Consider the following 16,441-nt stretch of genomic DNA (forward strand, 5'->3'; position numbering starts at 1 on the left):
ATTCTGCCCCTGTCCTCTGCTCTCGAGAGACCTAACCTAGAGTACTGTGTCCATCTGTGGAACCCTCAAGATAAGAAGGATACAGACCAGTTGGAGTGAGTCCAGAGGAGGGCACGAAGATGCTCAGAGGGCTGGAGCACCTCTGCTATGGGGACAGGCTGAGAGAGTTGGGCTTGTTCAGCCTGGAGAAGAGAAGGCTCCAGGGAGACCTTATAGCACCTTCCAGTACCTGAAGGGCCTACAAGGAAGCTGGGGGGGACTTTTTACAAGGGCCTGTAGTGACAGGACAAGGGGTAACAGGTTTAAATTGAAAGCGGGGAGGTTTAGATTGGATATCAGGAAGAAATTCTTCCCGGAGAGGGTGGTGAGGCACTGGAACAAGTTGCCCAGAAATGCTGTGGATGCCCCATTCCTGGAAGTGTTCAAGGCCAGGCTGGATGAGGCTTTGAGCAACCTGGTCTAGTGGAAGGTGTCCCTGCCCATGGCAGGGGGGTTGGAACTAGAGGGGCTTTAAGGTCCCTTCCAACCCAAACCATTCTGTGATTTTATAGTTGTTCAGGTTTCTAAATAGGATTCCAGGCATAGTCTTTCCACTAATAAGAGTGAGGAGGGTATAATGTATAAAAATGGAATAGTATTATACAATTTAGACAGATACATACTGGTGTAGGAGGAAGCAACATACAGACAAGATCTATTAGAACACAATTTAGTATTTAATACACATAGCTCAACTACTGCATCTAATATAGAATGACTTCCTGCATCTACTCAAAGCATCCCTTTGCAGCCAACCGTAATATTTAAAAGGAAGAACGTTGAATTTGTATACTGCTTCTGGAGAACACATTGCTGCTTAAATTACAAGACTAGGAACTCTAAATAGTGCAAAGGAGCTACGACAAACTCTATCTGACTAGCTGTAAGGCAGTCATCTGTAACCACTCAAATTTTCTTTTAAAAATTTTCAAGTGTATGAGAAAAAGCACCTTCAGGTAAGAATGCATAGCCTCCTTACAATTCTAACTGAAACCTGCGGAATCCCATCAAAGCTTGATTCCTAAACAGATGAGATATTAAGAAATTCTCATTTCAAACACTAAGGAGAAGAGTAAGTCAATACCACCTTCGTGAGTTGATCACTAAATTTAGGATACTTTTTATCAGGACTTCTCGGATCCATCTATAAATTTGCAACTTAGAAATGTAAATTTCAAACCCTTTACACCCTATTTAACATAGTATCACCAGGTGCTAAATACTGTATTTCACTTCTGCCTTACTGAAATTGTTAGGCTGCACATTTTGGGCACTTTCACATTGTCTCATTGCTGTCAGTTTGAGTGAAAAAGATCAACCTCAAATTTCTAACCCCAATCAAGGAGGAAAGTAGTAGGAGAACTACACCAACATAAGCAAAATATACCATTCCACTGTGGCATTGATCTCTCTTTACCCTACATTTGAAAAAGTGATACCATTCCCATGACAGTATTAAAAAGACGACAGGCTGTACCAACCGAGTTGTCACCCAAAAAGGCAGCCACTGACACTGCTCACCAGAAACAGTTTCTGAGAAGAAAATCCAAATTTCCACCTCAGAGTGAAACTCAGAGAAAACTTCATTAGACCCTCTCCCAGCAAAGCCCAAATTAACAGCAAAATTGATCTTTTCAATAGACTGAACTTTGCTAGTTAAAAATACCTTAAAAAAACAAACAGTTGCAACACTAGTTAAACTTCCTCTTGTTGTTAGTTGTACTGTGTCAGCTGATTCTCAACACTTTCATAGAGAAGCTGGTGCTTTAGCTTTCTAATAAGGACTTGCATGTTACTCCTCTGTGTCTTCACCAGCAGTTCTGAAAAATCAGCAGAAGTTCTCAACATCTAAATGGTAAGTGGCTTCTTTTATATTTAAGCTATACTAAACCAAATTGCTATTACAATTTCTCCTAACTGCAAAGGTTCTACTGACCTTCAAGCCCTTTCTTTATTACACCTATGTTTAAGCATCCCTGCTTGCTTACAGATGACAAAACTTATGACAGCTAAAAGTTATGCTTGTGATGTGTCTGCAGTGCAATCAATTTTTCTCTCTCATTGACCTAAAACTTGTCACTACTTATGCAAGTTATGATATCAAGCATTTTTAGAGAAAAATAACATAAACAAGAAAGTACAGCAGTAGATGGGTTTCAGGATGTATTTGAAAGCATCGTGGTTTGATAAACAAACTTTTAAAATTACTTCTTGCCTTGACAATATAAAATGCCAGATATGAAAATAGAAATATTTTTAAAACTGCTAACATACTGTACAAATTAAGTACAATTATAAGATCTGCCAACATAGGATGTTAACATACCCTAGACTGTCCTTTCAATAATTCAGATTCTGTATGTGCATCAGGTCTTACTAAGAATTTTATCTAAAATGCTGCCATTTTCAATTCTGTAGGTCTATCACATATTTAAATGTAAATTTGTGTTTTTGAGATCTAGCATGCAAATTTCATTTGGGTTTTTTTTCTTGTTACTGTTGTTAGACAACTATGTTCAGAGTACCAAAACCAATTCTGAAGTTTTTTTGAGATTAGAGGAGAAAACTTGCCTTAAAAAACCAAAACCAACCAACCCACCCCACCAAAACTCGAAAACCCCCCAACAAAATAAACTTATTATGGAATCTTTTATTGCCGTGACCTACAAACCGAGAACAAATTTGTATCATTAGTAATCAGTCTTAACCATCTCTCACTATTTCACTGTGATCCTACTCTCCTAACCACACACATTTTTGGTTTTATTTATTTGGTCAAAGCTGACTTTTATCTTCTTATCTTTGTACCTTCCTGATCAAAAATAAGCTTACTGAAATTAAAAACTTTGAAATGAAACCAAGGAAAACAATGAAAACAAGGACATGTGAAAACCATCTATTACTGCTTTAATGTGGTTTTCAGCTAATGCTGAAAATATAAATATAAACATAATATAAATTTACAAATATTTATAAAACAATATAAACAATATAAAGTTATATGTAATGATATAGCATGTAATGTCTTATATAGTTAGCACTATGCATAATTATTTTTGAACAGTCAAGTAAAAAATGTTTAAATTTACATGAAGATATAAATTATTATTGAAAAGCTACTGTAATAGTACTGAGTCACAGTGTTATTTACAAAACAGAATACACAGTCAAATAAACATCAACTGACGATTGCTTTTCTAACTGAAAACTAGTGACTTGCATGCAAGAGATCCTGGGTACTTATTTAAAATTAATACTGATGAGTTTAGAATTGTTCTGATGTATTTCTGTGTACTTTGTACCAACACCGAGAATACTTCACTTAGCTATGCTTAGCCTTGTCTGCATCTTAGAAAGTTTTCTGTGTCAGAAAGACTAATCCTAATATCAGAATTTAAAAAAAAAATTGTCTTTAAAGATAAAATACAAAATTTATATTTCTAAAATTTTCTGCCAAAAGTAGTTGATTTTAAAACAATACAAGGCAGAATAGAGAAGTAATTACAAAAATAGTTATCTGTGAGTGCTCTGTACTATCTGTTCTTGCCTACTTCAAGCGAAGAAAAACAGGGAACTGATAATGCTAGACTTAGTATCATGATATCCGGCTGAAAGTCCTACTCAGCTCAGTGATGCTTTGGTGCATTTATTTATTTTAGTTATTGCCTTTTGTGTTTATCACATACGACTGTATGCAGTAACACAAGCAAACACGTGAGAGAGGTACCATGGTGATCTAATGATTAAAACTTCTCTTTGCACCCCTACAGTACAGCTAAAAAAATCCTCTGAAACAATGGCTGCATCTTCAGCTGATTTCCTGACCGTTCTGCCATACAAGGAAGTCTTCTGGAGTAACCAAACCAACCCAGCCATAAGTGCCTCGGAAATTCAAACCAATGCCACTTGTCCCTTAGACGACAACTCACTGTCACTTGCTTTGATAGTTTTTTACTCTATTATTTTTGTTGTTGGATTGGTTGGAAACATCATAGCCTTGTTTGCTTTCCTCTGCATTCATCAGAAAAGGAATTCTATCCAAGTTTACTTGCTAAATGTAGCCATCGCAGACCTTCTGCTCATCTTCTGTCTTCCCTTCCGAATACTCTATCACATTGCCAAAAACACCTGGATGTTTGGACTGATTTTATGCAAGATTGTAGGAACTCTGTTTTATATGAACATGTATATTAGCATAGTACTATTGGGATTGATTAGTCTCGATCGTTATGTAAAAATAAGTAAGTCTGTGAAGCGTCACAGAATGTTAACTAGTAAACGAAGTATACATATTTGTTGCATGGTGTGGGCCATTGCACTAACAGGATTTATAACAGTAGTTGCACCATCTTTCTTTAAGAATAAGGACAGCAATTCTACTATGTGCTTTCATTACCGAAATAAGCAGAATGCAAAGACAGAAGTGATTTTAAATTATATTATTGTACTAATTTTTTGGATAGTTTTTTTCCTTTTGATACTTTCATATGTTAAAATCGCCAAGAACCTTCTGAAAATTTCCAAGAAACGAGCAAATTTTCCCAATGCAGGAAAATACACTCAGACAGCAAGGAATTCCTTCATTGTACTCATTATTTTCACCACCTGTTTTGTTCCTTACCACATGTTCCGCTTTGTCTACATTACGTCACAGTTACAAAACCCATCTTGTTATTGGAAGGAAATCATTCACAAATGCAATGAGGTGATGCTCATACTTTCATCTTTTAACAGCTGCTTAGACCCAGTTATGTACTTCCTTATGTCCGGAAGTGTCCGTAAGACTGTATTCCAACTTATTTGCAGAAGACTTCATGGAGATTCAGGCACAACTCTGGAAAGCACTTCAGAAATAAAACTCGGACAATACACTCAAGAGCGATTATCTACCACCACTCCCCACTCAAGCTCTATAAAGAAAAAGTCTCTGATTTGAATGTTTAAATGAATGGATACTAGTTCCTTCTCTGTCACTCCAGGACATCAATTTAAGTGTACCAAAGGCAATACTGTACAGCTACTAATCCTGCCTCTTTCTTCCTGTTAAGAAATGAGAAGTTTTACTTCTGTTTGTGAAAATGAGAAGTTGCTTTTCAAAAGTATTTTGCTCTTGTGTATCCAAGAAAACAAAATAGGAAGTTCTCGGACACCTTCTGTTGGACTGAACTAGAACACTAACTCTTTAAGGAGATTTCCACAAAGTGTATTGAACCTGTATAAGGAATCTTGTATATACAGACATTAATATTACCAACTTGTGTAAGTAAATAATAGATGAATTTTGCGAAAAGTAAATTGTTTCTTATTTGAAAGAGCTGTATAAAGCATCACAATTTTCTGTACTTCTCTATCTTAATAGGTTGCAAAGAGATCAGCATTTTAACTACATTTATGGAGGTATTTCTACCAATAAAATATTTGAGAATTTAGCAACATATTTGGCTTTAAAAGGAGGTGAAGAATAGCACTGCCATTAATGCAGTTATAATTACAGAAGGAACACTTAGTTTTATTAAACCACAAAATTAAAATATTCAAGCCTCCTAAGCCCCTTACTATATTTTCAATGTTTTAATGAATGTCAAGGTCGAATACCTGAGGAAAAGGAAGCAATGCTTTTGGAAAACTAGAAATTAAAGGACTGATGACCTACAGGTATTTTCAGTTACTTAAGATTTCCTTCATGGTGACTGCAGCTACACAAAGTAGTTTGACAAGGAAAACAAACTCACAGACCTGAGCATAAGGAGCAGAACAGAGAAAGCAGCTCTTGTGAACACCTGACACATCAGCTCTGACCTTTCTCAGGCTCAGCCGCTGGTCTCCTGAGAGATTTCCGAAGCCACATTTCGGCTACACGCTTCCTCCCTGGCACAGGCCTCCTCTTTTCACGTGACTGAAATAATCCTGACCATTGCTGACACTAGGCAAATAGCAGTGTAACAGCAATGTCCCATATTCTGGGTATTCTCAGATTAAAATCCAACAGGTTTATGTATTTAGACACAGAAAAAAATTACAAACTGTAACATGGTTTAAAAAAAAAAAAGGGCGGGGGGAGCCCTGAAAGTGGGGGTTGTTTGAAGACAAGTAAAGAGAAAGTTATATCAAGAACAATTTAAATATCTGGCACACCAAATCCATGCTAAAACTTGTGGATTTTTACTAATTCTGTACTATATTCTAGTTTTACAGTAACTATTCATAAAACATAAAACTCTTATTGAACAAAGTAAACATATCACTTCACCTCTGCTAGACAGAAACCTGGTTTAATTTTTAGGTGATTTCCCTTCATTCAGTTTTGGTGAAATTGGGTATAAACATGTTAAACAAATTACAATGACTAGCCAGTTTATTTATTTTTTTTTTTTTTTAAACAAAGGAGAGTGGAGTTTCTAAATTAAGAGAGAAACAGTCCTACAAACATCTGATTTTCATAAAAGCATGATGGTAACTGCATTTTTTTTAATGCATTTCCATATACAATTAAGACATTTATATAATATTTTCTGATTTATTATCACAATAATTGCAGTGTATTTTTTCCACAGTTTTATCTATCATCTTGTCATTCTATTATCTATATGCTGAAACAAGAACTGTCGTGGCTCTGTATTTGCACAGTGTAAGGAACAGCACGTTCCATGTCTTCTGCAATTCTCCTATGCAGTACAGTAGTTTTCCATATTTACATCAACTCTGATAAATCTAGTGGAGTTTATAAACCATCATTTCACAAAATATATACGTTATCTCATCATACTTTCCTTGCCTGTATTTCTTCTGCTGTGAGTAACTGACTGATGACACTAATCATCAGGCTGGGGAGGGGGTGGCGTAGAGACCATAGGACAGAATGGACGAGAACGACACTGTAAGGCTTGAACAAAATATGAATTTTAAAATCCAGTTGAAGAAGGTGTTCTGTTTAAACCAGAATTTTAATTTACTAGGATTGCAATTCAAGGACACCGCATTACTCAAAAATAGACTCAGATATCCTCAATGGTACAAATGAAGTTGACTTTTAAAGCCACAAGCAAATAGAAATGTGTTCCACAGGACAAAAACCAGACCAGCTTAGCATTACAGGCAAGTTTTTGTAAATTAAGTAACATTTACTTGGTTACTATAATATTATTTTGTAAGCAACTGAATACATGAAAGGACAACAAGAAAATAGCCTCACAGTACAAAGTCCAAGCTTCTGGTCCGTCATATGACTAGTATTACATGGGCTTTTTTGTTTGTAATAATTTTAACAGTGAAATCTAGTCAATATTCTCTTCAAGAGGAAAGCCTTAAACACCCATACCTATTTGCACTGATCAGATGTGTTCTGCATGACAGACATTCTTTACAGGTCGTAGGGAAGGAGCACCAGGGAAGCCATGCACAGTAGCAGCAGTCAAGGTTTCAGAAACAAACATCTTTTAGAAGTATCGAAGAGAAGCATTTCCTGGGCCTAAATCCTACACATTAAAGCTTTTCAAAAGTATTTCAATATAGGACAATCTATTACTTAAACCTGCCTCTGCACACAAGCAGCAAATGTGACCCAAACCTTTTAAAGAGGTTCCAGGAGCTATCATCTAATGTGCATATTAAGCAAATCCATACACCTATAAGGACAAATAAAATTAGGCAAGCTTGGATGTATAAGGTACCCTAGGGAAGATGGAATAGATTTGTTTGAGGGAAGATGTGTACCAGTGTTGTCATGGATTAACCTTATCTAGCAATTAAGTGCCACACAGTTGCTCACTTACCTCCAAAAAAGACAAGGAAAGCTCGTAAAGTTCAGGTGAGAACTATTTAATAATATTAATGAAAATTATAGTGATACTAATGTTAACAATACTACTACTATTACTACGTAATTAAAATAATAGAAAATAGGACATATGATGCAACAGCTCACCACACACCGACTGGCACACAGTCAGGTCAAAGACAGCGAGCAGTCCCAGAGCCTGAGTCCCCAGAGCCAGGAGAAAACCCGCCACCATCCCTCCAACCCACTAACAAAAGAACCTCCCCCACCACTAACAACGGTGCCAAGAGCTAACAAAAGGAGCTAACGACCCAGCTAGCAAGCTAGCCCACAACTAGTCTTCACAACTCTCCCAGGCCACTTTCTGCCTCAGGATGGCGCATGTGCCCTGAGCCTGACTTACCATGGAAGGAGACAACTCTCTTGGCCGCTCTGGGCCAGCCAGCTCTGTGGAGAAGAGGAACTCATTCCTACCTGAAACCAGGACATTCTCTATCCCTCATTTCATACCATTTACGTCACGCTCAAGTCCCACACTATTTCATAAATTCTCATAAACTAGCTCCCCCTTTCCCATCCCATCCCACACAGGTATTCCCTTAGTCTATGGACCATCTTGGCAAAATGTCCATTAGTCCATGACTTTGGGTTCCATTGTGTGTGGAGGTCACTCAGGACAGGAAAGATGGAGTGTCGCATGGGATCACTGGTTGCTGAAGCCAGCTCAGATCAGTTCACTGCTGTGCTTCTGGCAAGGACTGTCCTCCGTAGATTCAGGTGATTTCTGCTGTAGTGATTCCTTTATGTTGCCAGTCCAGATCAACCCGAGCCACTGCAATTTTAGCAGTTTGATCCACCTGCTGATTCTACAATGTTCTACAGTGGCTCAACTTTTGGGTACATGGGCATTGATGTGTCACACTTTGATGACCAGCTTGTCTAGCTGGGCAGCAGTATTTTGCCATAATGCGGCAGTCCAGGTGGGTTTGGGTTTGCCTCTGCTCTGCTCTGGTACCTTCCACCTACGACGTTTCCCTCCCATCAGTAAACAGGGCATATTGCTTCTCATTCTCTGGCAAATTATTGTACAAAGGGGCTTCTTCAGCCCGTGTCACCTCCTCCTCTGGTGACATTCCAAAAATCTTTGCCTTCTGGCCAGTCCACAATCACTTCCAAGATTCCTGGGCGACTGGAATTTCCTGTTGGAGCTTGTTCTGTGATCAGGGCAACCCATTTACTCCAGGTAGCAGCAGCTGCATGATGTGTAGAAGAGACCCTTCCTATGAACATTCATCCCAGCACTGATAGTTGAGGGGCCAGAAGGAGCTGTGCTTCATTACCAACCACTTCTGAGGAAGATCGCAATCACTCATAAGATGCCAGTATTTCTTTTTTGGCTGGAGTGTAGCACACCTCAGATCCTCTGTATCTCCAGCTCCAAAATCGTAGGGGTCGACATTGGGTCTCTCCTGGATCATTCTGCCAGAGACTCCAGGTAGGGCCTTTCCCCCCAGCTGCCGTGTAGAGCACATTCTTTACATCTTGCCCTGTGTGGACTGGCCCAAGGGCTACTGCATGCACTGTCTCCTGTTTAACTTGTTCAAAGGCTTGACACTGCAGGTGTAGCAAAGAAGGCAACAGGTAGGACTATATGATCTCTGTCAGTGTGTGGCACTAAGGGAGTAGCAGAACAACAACAACAAAAACTCCAAAAAGCAACTAGAAAAGTGAAAATAGCTATGGATTTCCACAACTGTGTACAATCAGTCCTTCAATATATTAAAGGCTAGATGTATAAACTGGGTCAGAAGGGGATCTGAAACTAGACAGCACTGTCATGCAGGAAACAATTGCTACTGACCAGAAAATACCCCCACACCAGGTATCTACAATTTAAAAAAAATACTTAATCTTTACATATTTTTTCTGCAATCAATTTTTCCAAATTTGAGCCTAACCAGTATAACCGAAGCACAAACAGTCCTTAAACTTCCTGTGATATCTGCTGAAAGTTACACTGTGACATGTCAAACAACCATATAATTAGACACTTTAAAAGCGTCTATTAATTCTTGTCTTAGAAGTGCTTCCTAAGTACTATCAGGGCCAACTACAGCAATTGGTTGAGTCTTCAGCTGAATTTCAACATGAAAATCATTCTATTTGTTCCTCTTTTGTAGGCTAAGTCAGTGCACCTCCCTCCATAACCTTCATGAACCTAATTTTCCTTCTTTATTCAAATCTACAACACATCCTCAAATTTCACTCAGTGTACCAAAATGTCACCTCATTTTCACTACGTAAAAAGGAGCGCACATCCTTCATTAGAAAAAATAGTAGTTACACAAGGCATATGAAGTATACATGCTGGCTAGTCATATATACATTTTTATACCTTTTAGACTTGACAGATACATTAATAGCTACACTATCATACATATACTCCTTAAAACGAATGGAAAACCTAAGCCAAGAAACAAAACTGTTTGCCAGATACAAGCTTATAACCAGAATAACAACTGACCCCAGCTGACCAAAGGTCATCCCATACCATAAGACCTCATGCTCAGCAATAAAATCTGGGGAGGAATTTTGCCAGGGCTGCCATTTCTCAGGAACTGGCTGGGCATTGGTCAGCTGGTGGTGAGCAGCTGGGTTCTTTTGCATCACTTGTTTTTCTTGGTTTTGTTTTTATTCTATTTTTGCTTTTCTTTAAATTTATTAAACTCTCTATCTCAAATCATGAGTTTTCTCACTTTTACCTTAACAATTCTACCCCCCAGGCAACTGCAGGGTGAACCAAGCGAGCAGCCGCGTGGGATTTAGCTGCCTACTGGGATTAAACTGCAACAACCCTTGTTGGTACCCAATGTGGGGTTCAAAGGGTTCAACATAACGACAGATTTGACCATAGCATGTTAGCGGGAAAAGGAGGGAGCATCAGACAAAGCAGACTGTTCTGTAGCAGAGAAGAAGCCACAGGAACAGGAGGGTGAAAAGACAGAATCATAAACAAGTTTTCACACTTTTACCCTTCTGATTCTCTTTCCATTCCAATGAGGGAGAGCGAGCAAGCAGCTGTATGGAGCTTAACTGCCTACCAGGGTTAAACCACAACATCAACATTCAGCTTCACACTGAGATTAACTGTAATTATGGTTCTAACCTGCAAATTCACATTTTTCATGAGGACAGACAAATATCAATAGTTTTGATCTTGGTATTAAATACCATACAGTAGATCAAATTCCACATATGTGAAATTAAATCTCAAGTTAAAGGCTACTGGATGTTCAGTACATGCTATAGGTTTATTCAGTGTGATTCATCCTCAGCACCCATAGCAGCCACACCCAGGGCTGCACACTTTTCCATGCCCTATCCTCAGCAGTTGCCTTCCATCCTTCAAGACGCAGAGACCAGGCACATCTCTTGGGCTTCCCACAGCACAGAGAGAGCCAGGACTGCTACAGGAGACAGAGGTAACTGAGCTGTTGCCTTCTGCCATTCTACAAGGAGCAACTGCTGCCAACACACTGCATACTCTGTTGTACAGCAGGAACCGTCCAGTTTTCCATTGGGTTTGTGACAGGCACAGGGAGGTATGAGGTTGACTGGACTGTCTTCTATCCTCCCGAGCAGGTGGAGGGGAGACGGAGTGGCCAGGCAGCCTGTGAGCGGACCACTGTGTCACACGTGATTATATTACAGAACACGCTAGGTATGGCTTATAAATGCTGATTGAAGTATCTTTCATCGCTGGGTATTTCCCTGGTTTTGTGCTTTTGGGCCACAAAATAAGTCATCTGCATACAATGGCAAAATGCAACATACGCTGCTTACTGGTATATTAACTCTAGCAACATGTATAAATTAGACAGTGATCATGGTTTAAAGGTAGAGAGAATATAAATAATTGAGGTGAAGAATACATGTAAATCATCATAAAAGATGCACTTGTACTATGTGAATATCCTCAAATACATGTGAATCATCATAAAAGATGCACTTGTACTATCTGAATATCCTCAAATACATTTTAGATGAAATACACCATTTATAAGTTAGGTGAATGGAAATAACCTGTAAAAGAATAACAAAGGTGCTTTCTATAGCTTAGAACTAACTTTAACTGTATTTCTGGTTTGTTTGGTTTTTTTAAACCCTTACAATATCCCCTGCCTTTGTTACTCATCTCACTGTGCTTCACTCTAATAATCTATTATAATATAATAATTCAGAAAAAAACATAGCATTATATCTTCCTGCAGCAAGCATTATGGCCATCAAATTACAAACACTACAGGCTACAGTTAATAACCAACTGAATAATAAGAATTAAAAAAATCCCTTGTTAAATGGAATTGCTCACATAATTTTTTTCACTTCTCCTCTTAGAAAATGTTAAAGATAGGCATTCTTGTGTCTAAACCTGGATGGAACACCACAGTAACAAGGACTTCTAAGACCACTTAAGAGACTATTAAATATTTAATTAATACAAGCCTCTTTCTGTTTTTAAAGAAAAAAACCCAAAAAACAAAAAACAAAACCAAAACCAAACAAACAAGAAACCAAAAACCCTCTACATTCAAAAGTAGAAAAAATAAAACAGGAACAAGCAATCTAAATCTAACAGGAACAAGAATTAAAGTACAAGCACACTAATTACAGCATTCCAAAGTACTTATTAATACTCCACAGCAAACTTCCCTCAATTTAATCTTAAATGAGATAAACTATGTAGTCTAAAGATGAGGTCAGCATACACGTCCATCATTTTAGTAAAAAAAAAAAAAATCACTAATGAGATTGAACAATAAAATTGATAGTAGATCACTGAGGTGCATTCTCACAGTGTATGTTTAAACATAAAGCAAAACGAGAACCTTGCCAAAATTGCAGAAGTTTTTATATGGTGTTTCCTCTGTTCTCACTTACAACTGTTGAAAAGTCATATCTGATGATCACAGATGTATCAGACGGAAGGAAACTCAAAAGTCTGAGTCTGCAGCGCTAAACAGAGTTTGACTGATCTGTGACCAAACCCTTCCTATGGAGGGAGGAACCTGTCCTGTGCACACTGGGGGACGTGTTTATTTGGTCACTCGTGTGAGGACAGACATGGATACAGCATTACTACATGTGGGCTTCGAGAATAGACAGTCAGCTTTGTGACAGCTCTTGGAACTGAAGAACAGTTAAATGTCATTGAAAATTCAAGTTTTCATGCATAAAATAGTAACGATTTTTTTTTTTATTATTCTTTTAATTTTGGAAAGTGGGCAGTCCTAAAGAGAATGACAGTAACAATCCCTCCACGCCCAAAATGAGGAAAGCACTATATAAACGATTGTAAGGTATTTTCATGTCATACCTGCACAACCAAAGGACTGTTACAATCACTCTTCCATGTTGTCTCACTCTTTCTATTTTGCTAATGGAGCTGCATGAAACCTGACCTAACTTCAAAGTCTCTCTTGCACAGACAACATCATCTTGTTTGAACTTCAAATGCCTAGCCGCCTCTTGACACTGTACGAGAAAAGTGTACTTTCTGAAAACCTGCTTATGTCAGAGAGATACTGCTTTTAACTGTACTTTCCAGATTCAAATATCACCCTTCTCCTTGCAGCAGTGGAGATAAAAAGGACAACAGACAGAAAAATTTCCTCTCTGCAAAGTGAAGTGTCTGCAGCTTGCATAGGTAAGCTTAAAATTACTACTTTGTTGTTTCATCTGACAAAATCTGGGCATTGCATTGACACACAAATGATCTCTAGACCGCTAAATGACTGAATTAAACAATTTGTGAATTTAAGTGATTGTAATAAAAGAATTGAATGCATTTTGGTTCAACAATCCATACAGGACTGAGTGTACACTAAAATGCAACAGCTGTAGAAGTTAGTTTAATCTGCAAGTTGTCAAACATGGCCCACAGCCTAATTTTAAAATATGATTTTTACAACTTTTTGCTATCTAATTAACCTGGTGTCTGGGCTATGTATCATAGCTACAAAGAATCCTCTTTGGTACCTGTGTTCAATTGCTTACAGCTGTTTAAAAAAAAAAAACAACCCTTATTATCAGTCTAAGTTTGAAATCTGTTAATGCTTTTTTATATGGAACAAAAGCTATCTAGGGTACACTTCACTATAATAGTATCTGTACAAGAAAATCTCTCTTCACTACAGGTTAGTAAGCTGAAAGGCAATCACTGTATAGAGCTTTGATTTTTTATTTGCAATCTGGAAATTGAGAAATGATTGAAAACTGAAGTTGGAAAAATAAACGTTTTGCAGTTTTCAATAATTTAAAAATACGGACTGAATTGTTTATGCAAAATGTACATCTAAGAGAAAAGCTCTGAACAAAGTAACATTAGATACAGACATGAGCACAAAATAAATGCATCTAGCCACATTCCAGCATTATGAACAGTTTAATTTGTATTTAAAAGGAGGTACAGGAAATTCCTTTGCATTTCTGCAATTAAAGTAATACTTTGCACTTATTTTGCTTATTTAACTTAAAATAGTCTATGAGTGGTTTCTAAAGTAAATTACAGGTGTTCCAGAAAATTGAGAAGTAAACCAAGACCCCGTAAGTTATTGTCAGACCCTAGCCTGAAACTTCTGTTTCCTCATTTATTTTATTAGATTCTATGCACACAAAATCTTTGGGTCTTAACATCAGCAAACTTTTCTTCACAAAATCTCAGTGGAATAGAAAACACAAACAGTAACCTCTTGCAAACTCCAGATAATAAAGCAGTTAGTAACATTGGAAAGTAGGGGAGAAAAAGGAATAAAAGTAAGAGCAATAAATGGCAATTATGTTAGATGCACATAAAAATAATTATTTCAACTGTGTTTCAGCTCTGGCCATTCATTCAAGAAATACTGGCATAAATGAAAAATTCAACATGTCTTCTTCAGCCATCGTTAGCTACTACTGTAGCTCTACCAGTCATCTACTCTTTCCTATTTCCTGCTGGAAGTATTGGAAACATTCTTGCTGCCTGGATATTTTCAAGGCAAGCCCTCACAAAAAGAACACAATACATTTACCTGGTAAACCTTGTCAGTGCGAATTTACTCATATGTAGCACTATGCCTTTTCTGACTGTCTATTTTGCAAGAGGGTACCAATGGACCTACAACTCTGTACCATGCGGAATAGTAAACTACCTTGGGACTCTCATTATGCATGTCAATATGTATGTTACGATCATGATTTTATCTTCAATTGCTCTAAGTCAGTACGCAACACTGAAGAAAAACAGTGACGCACAATACTCTCAAGCAGGTAATGAAAATTGTCAGAGATTTCTACTGAAAAAGTTCCGTCAGCCAAAATTTGCTAAATATTTGTGCATCATTATATGGCTTACTGTGCTCTGCGTAACAGTAATAGCTATAACACGTAATGCCCGGGCAAGGACTATGGAAGAATCTCCCAGATGCTACAACATCAGGGTAGAAGCTGGCGAACTTGGTGCAATGGTTCTTGCCACTGGGTGTTTTTTTCTGTCTTTTATGATGGTTTTGTTGTCATACTATTCTCTTACCAGACATCTGAGCGAAATACAAAGAAATACCTGTATTGAAGAAAAACATCTGATTTACAGAACAGTGAAAAGAAACATTTTTGTCATCCAGATGATCTTAACTGTCTGTTTTCTTCCATATCATATTTTTAGGCCAATTTTTTATGTAATGCTTACAAATAATGACTGCCCAAGGTTAAACTACCTAGTGGAAATTAAAAATTTCCTTACTTGTCTTGCTGCTGCTAAGAGTAGCTTAGATCCAGTTATAACCCTTCTGCTAGATAAAACATTTAAGAAAAGTCTGTGTGGCCTGTTTACAAGATCCACATCTGAACAGCACAAACGTAACCCTGATATTTTCATTGAAGAGAGTCCTGACACGTGAAGGAATATGGAAAGATTTTAGTAGAATATAAGGAACAATAAACTCATTTTAACTACCTATAACCAGACTTTGATATGAAACGGTAAATATTTAAATAAAGTGGTAACATATTCCTTGGGGTTTTTGTTTGTTTGTTTTAACGTTTTTGCTACATCAACATGAGCCATAATAAATCCGATGTGTATATCCAAAGGAATCCAAGTGATTGATACACTCAACTGTGTAATATCCCTTTATCCATTTAATGCAGAAGACATTTTATGTTTGATCTATGGAGAGTGTTTTCTACCTAAATAATCAAGGAAGGAGGCAGAAACTAGGCTGAAGTTGAGGACACAGTTCTCTTATCATCAGTAAAAATGTCACAGGTTTTGGACACAAGTTTCCTTTACAAAAAATGCTGAACAAAGCACAGATGTTTTCTCTGGGATGGCTGAACCATGTATCAAAGGCTTAAGAAAACAGGCAGAGAGCACTAAAAAAGACATTCAATCTCTTTATTGCATAAAGTTCTTGATGATATCTTATTCTAAAGTCACTGAAAAATGCCATTGGTTACCTTAGCTATGGCCACCATATTAGGGCTTTGGTATACTAACTGTTTTTTTTAGGAGTAAAAAAAAACTGTGTTAAGAAATGATGCACTTTTTAAATTCTAGTCTTCGCAGAAAAAGCTTTACTAGAG

General features: G+C 37.5%; 2 protein-coding genes across 2 annotated transcripts; both read left to right on the forward strand.

Moving 5' to 3' along the window:
- The first annotated feature begins 3,835 nt into the window (after positions 1-3,835).
- GPR34 (G protein-coupled receptor 34) lies at positions 3,836-4,975 on the forward strand. Its single transcript, XM_010161919.1, has one exon. The coding sequence runs from the start codon at positions 3,836-3,838 to the stop codon at positions 4,973-4,975; it is 1,140 nt and encodes a 379-aa protein (XP_010160221.1).
- A 9,755-nt stretch (positions 4,976-14,730) lies between these two features.
- On the forward strand, positions 14,731-15,756 carry GPR82 (G protein-coupled receptor 82). Its single transcript, XM_010161920.1, has one exon. The coding sequence runs from the start codon at positions 14,731-14,733 to the stop codon at positions 15,754-15,756; it is 1,026 nt and encodes a 341-aa protein (XP_010160222.1).
- The last annotated feature ends 685 nt before the right edge of the window (positions 15,757-16,441 follow it).

This window comes from Eurypyga helias, unplaced genomic scaffold, assembly GCF_000690775.1.
Source record: "Eurypyga helias isolate BGI_N326 unplaced genomic scaffold, ASM69077v1 scaffold7942, whole genome shotgun sequence".
NCBI lineage: Eukaryota > Metazoa > Chordata > Aves > Eurypygiformes > Eurypygidae > Eurypyga > Eurypyga helias.

Coding starts and splice junctions, on each gene's coding strand:
- GPR82 (XM_010161920.1), top strand. CDS start 14,731: ATGAAAAATTCAACATGTCTTCTTCAGCCATCGTTAGCTACTACTGTA.
- GPR34 (XM_010161919.1), top strand. CDS start 3,836: ATGGCTGCATCTTCAGCTGATTTCCTGACCGTTCTGCCATACAAGGAA.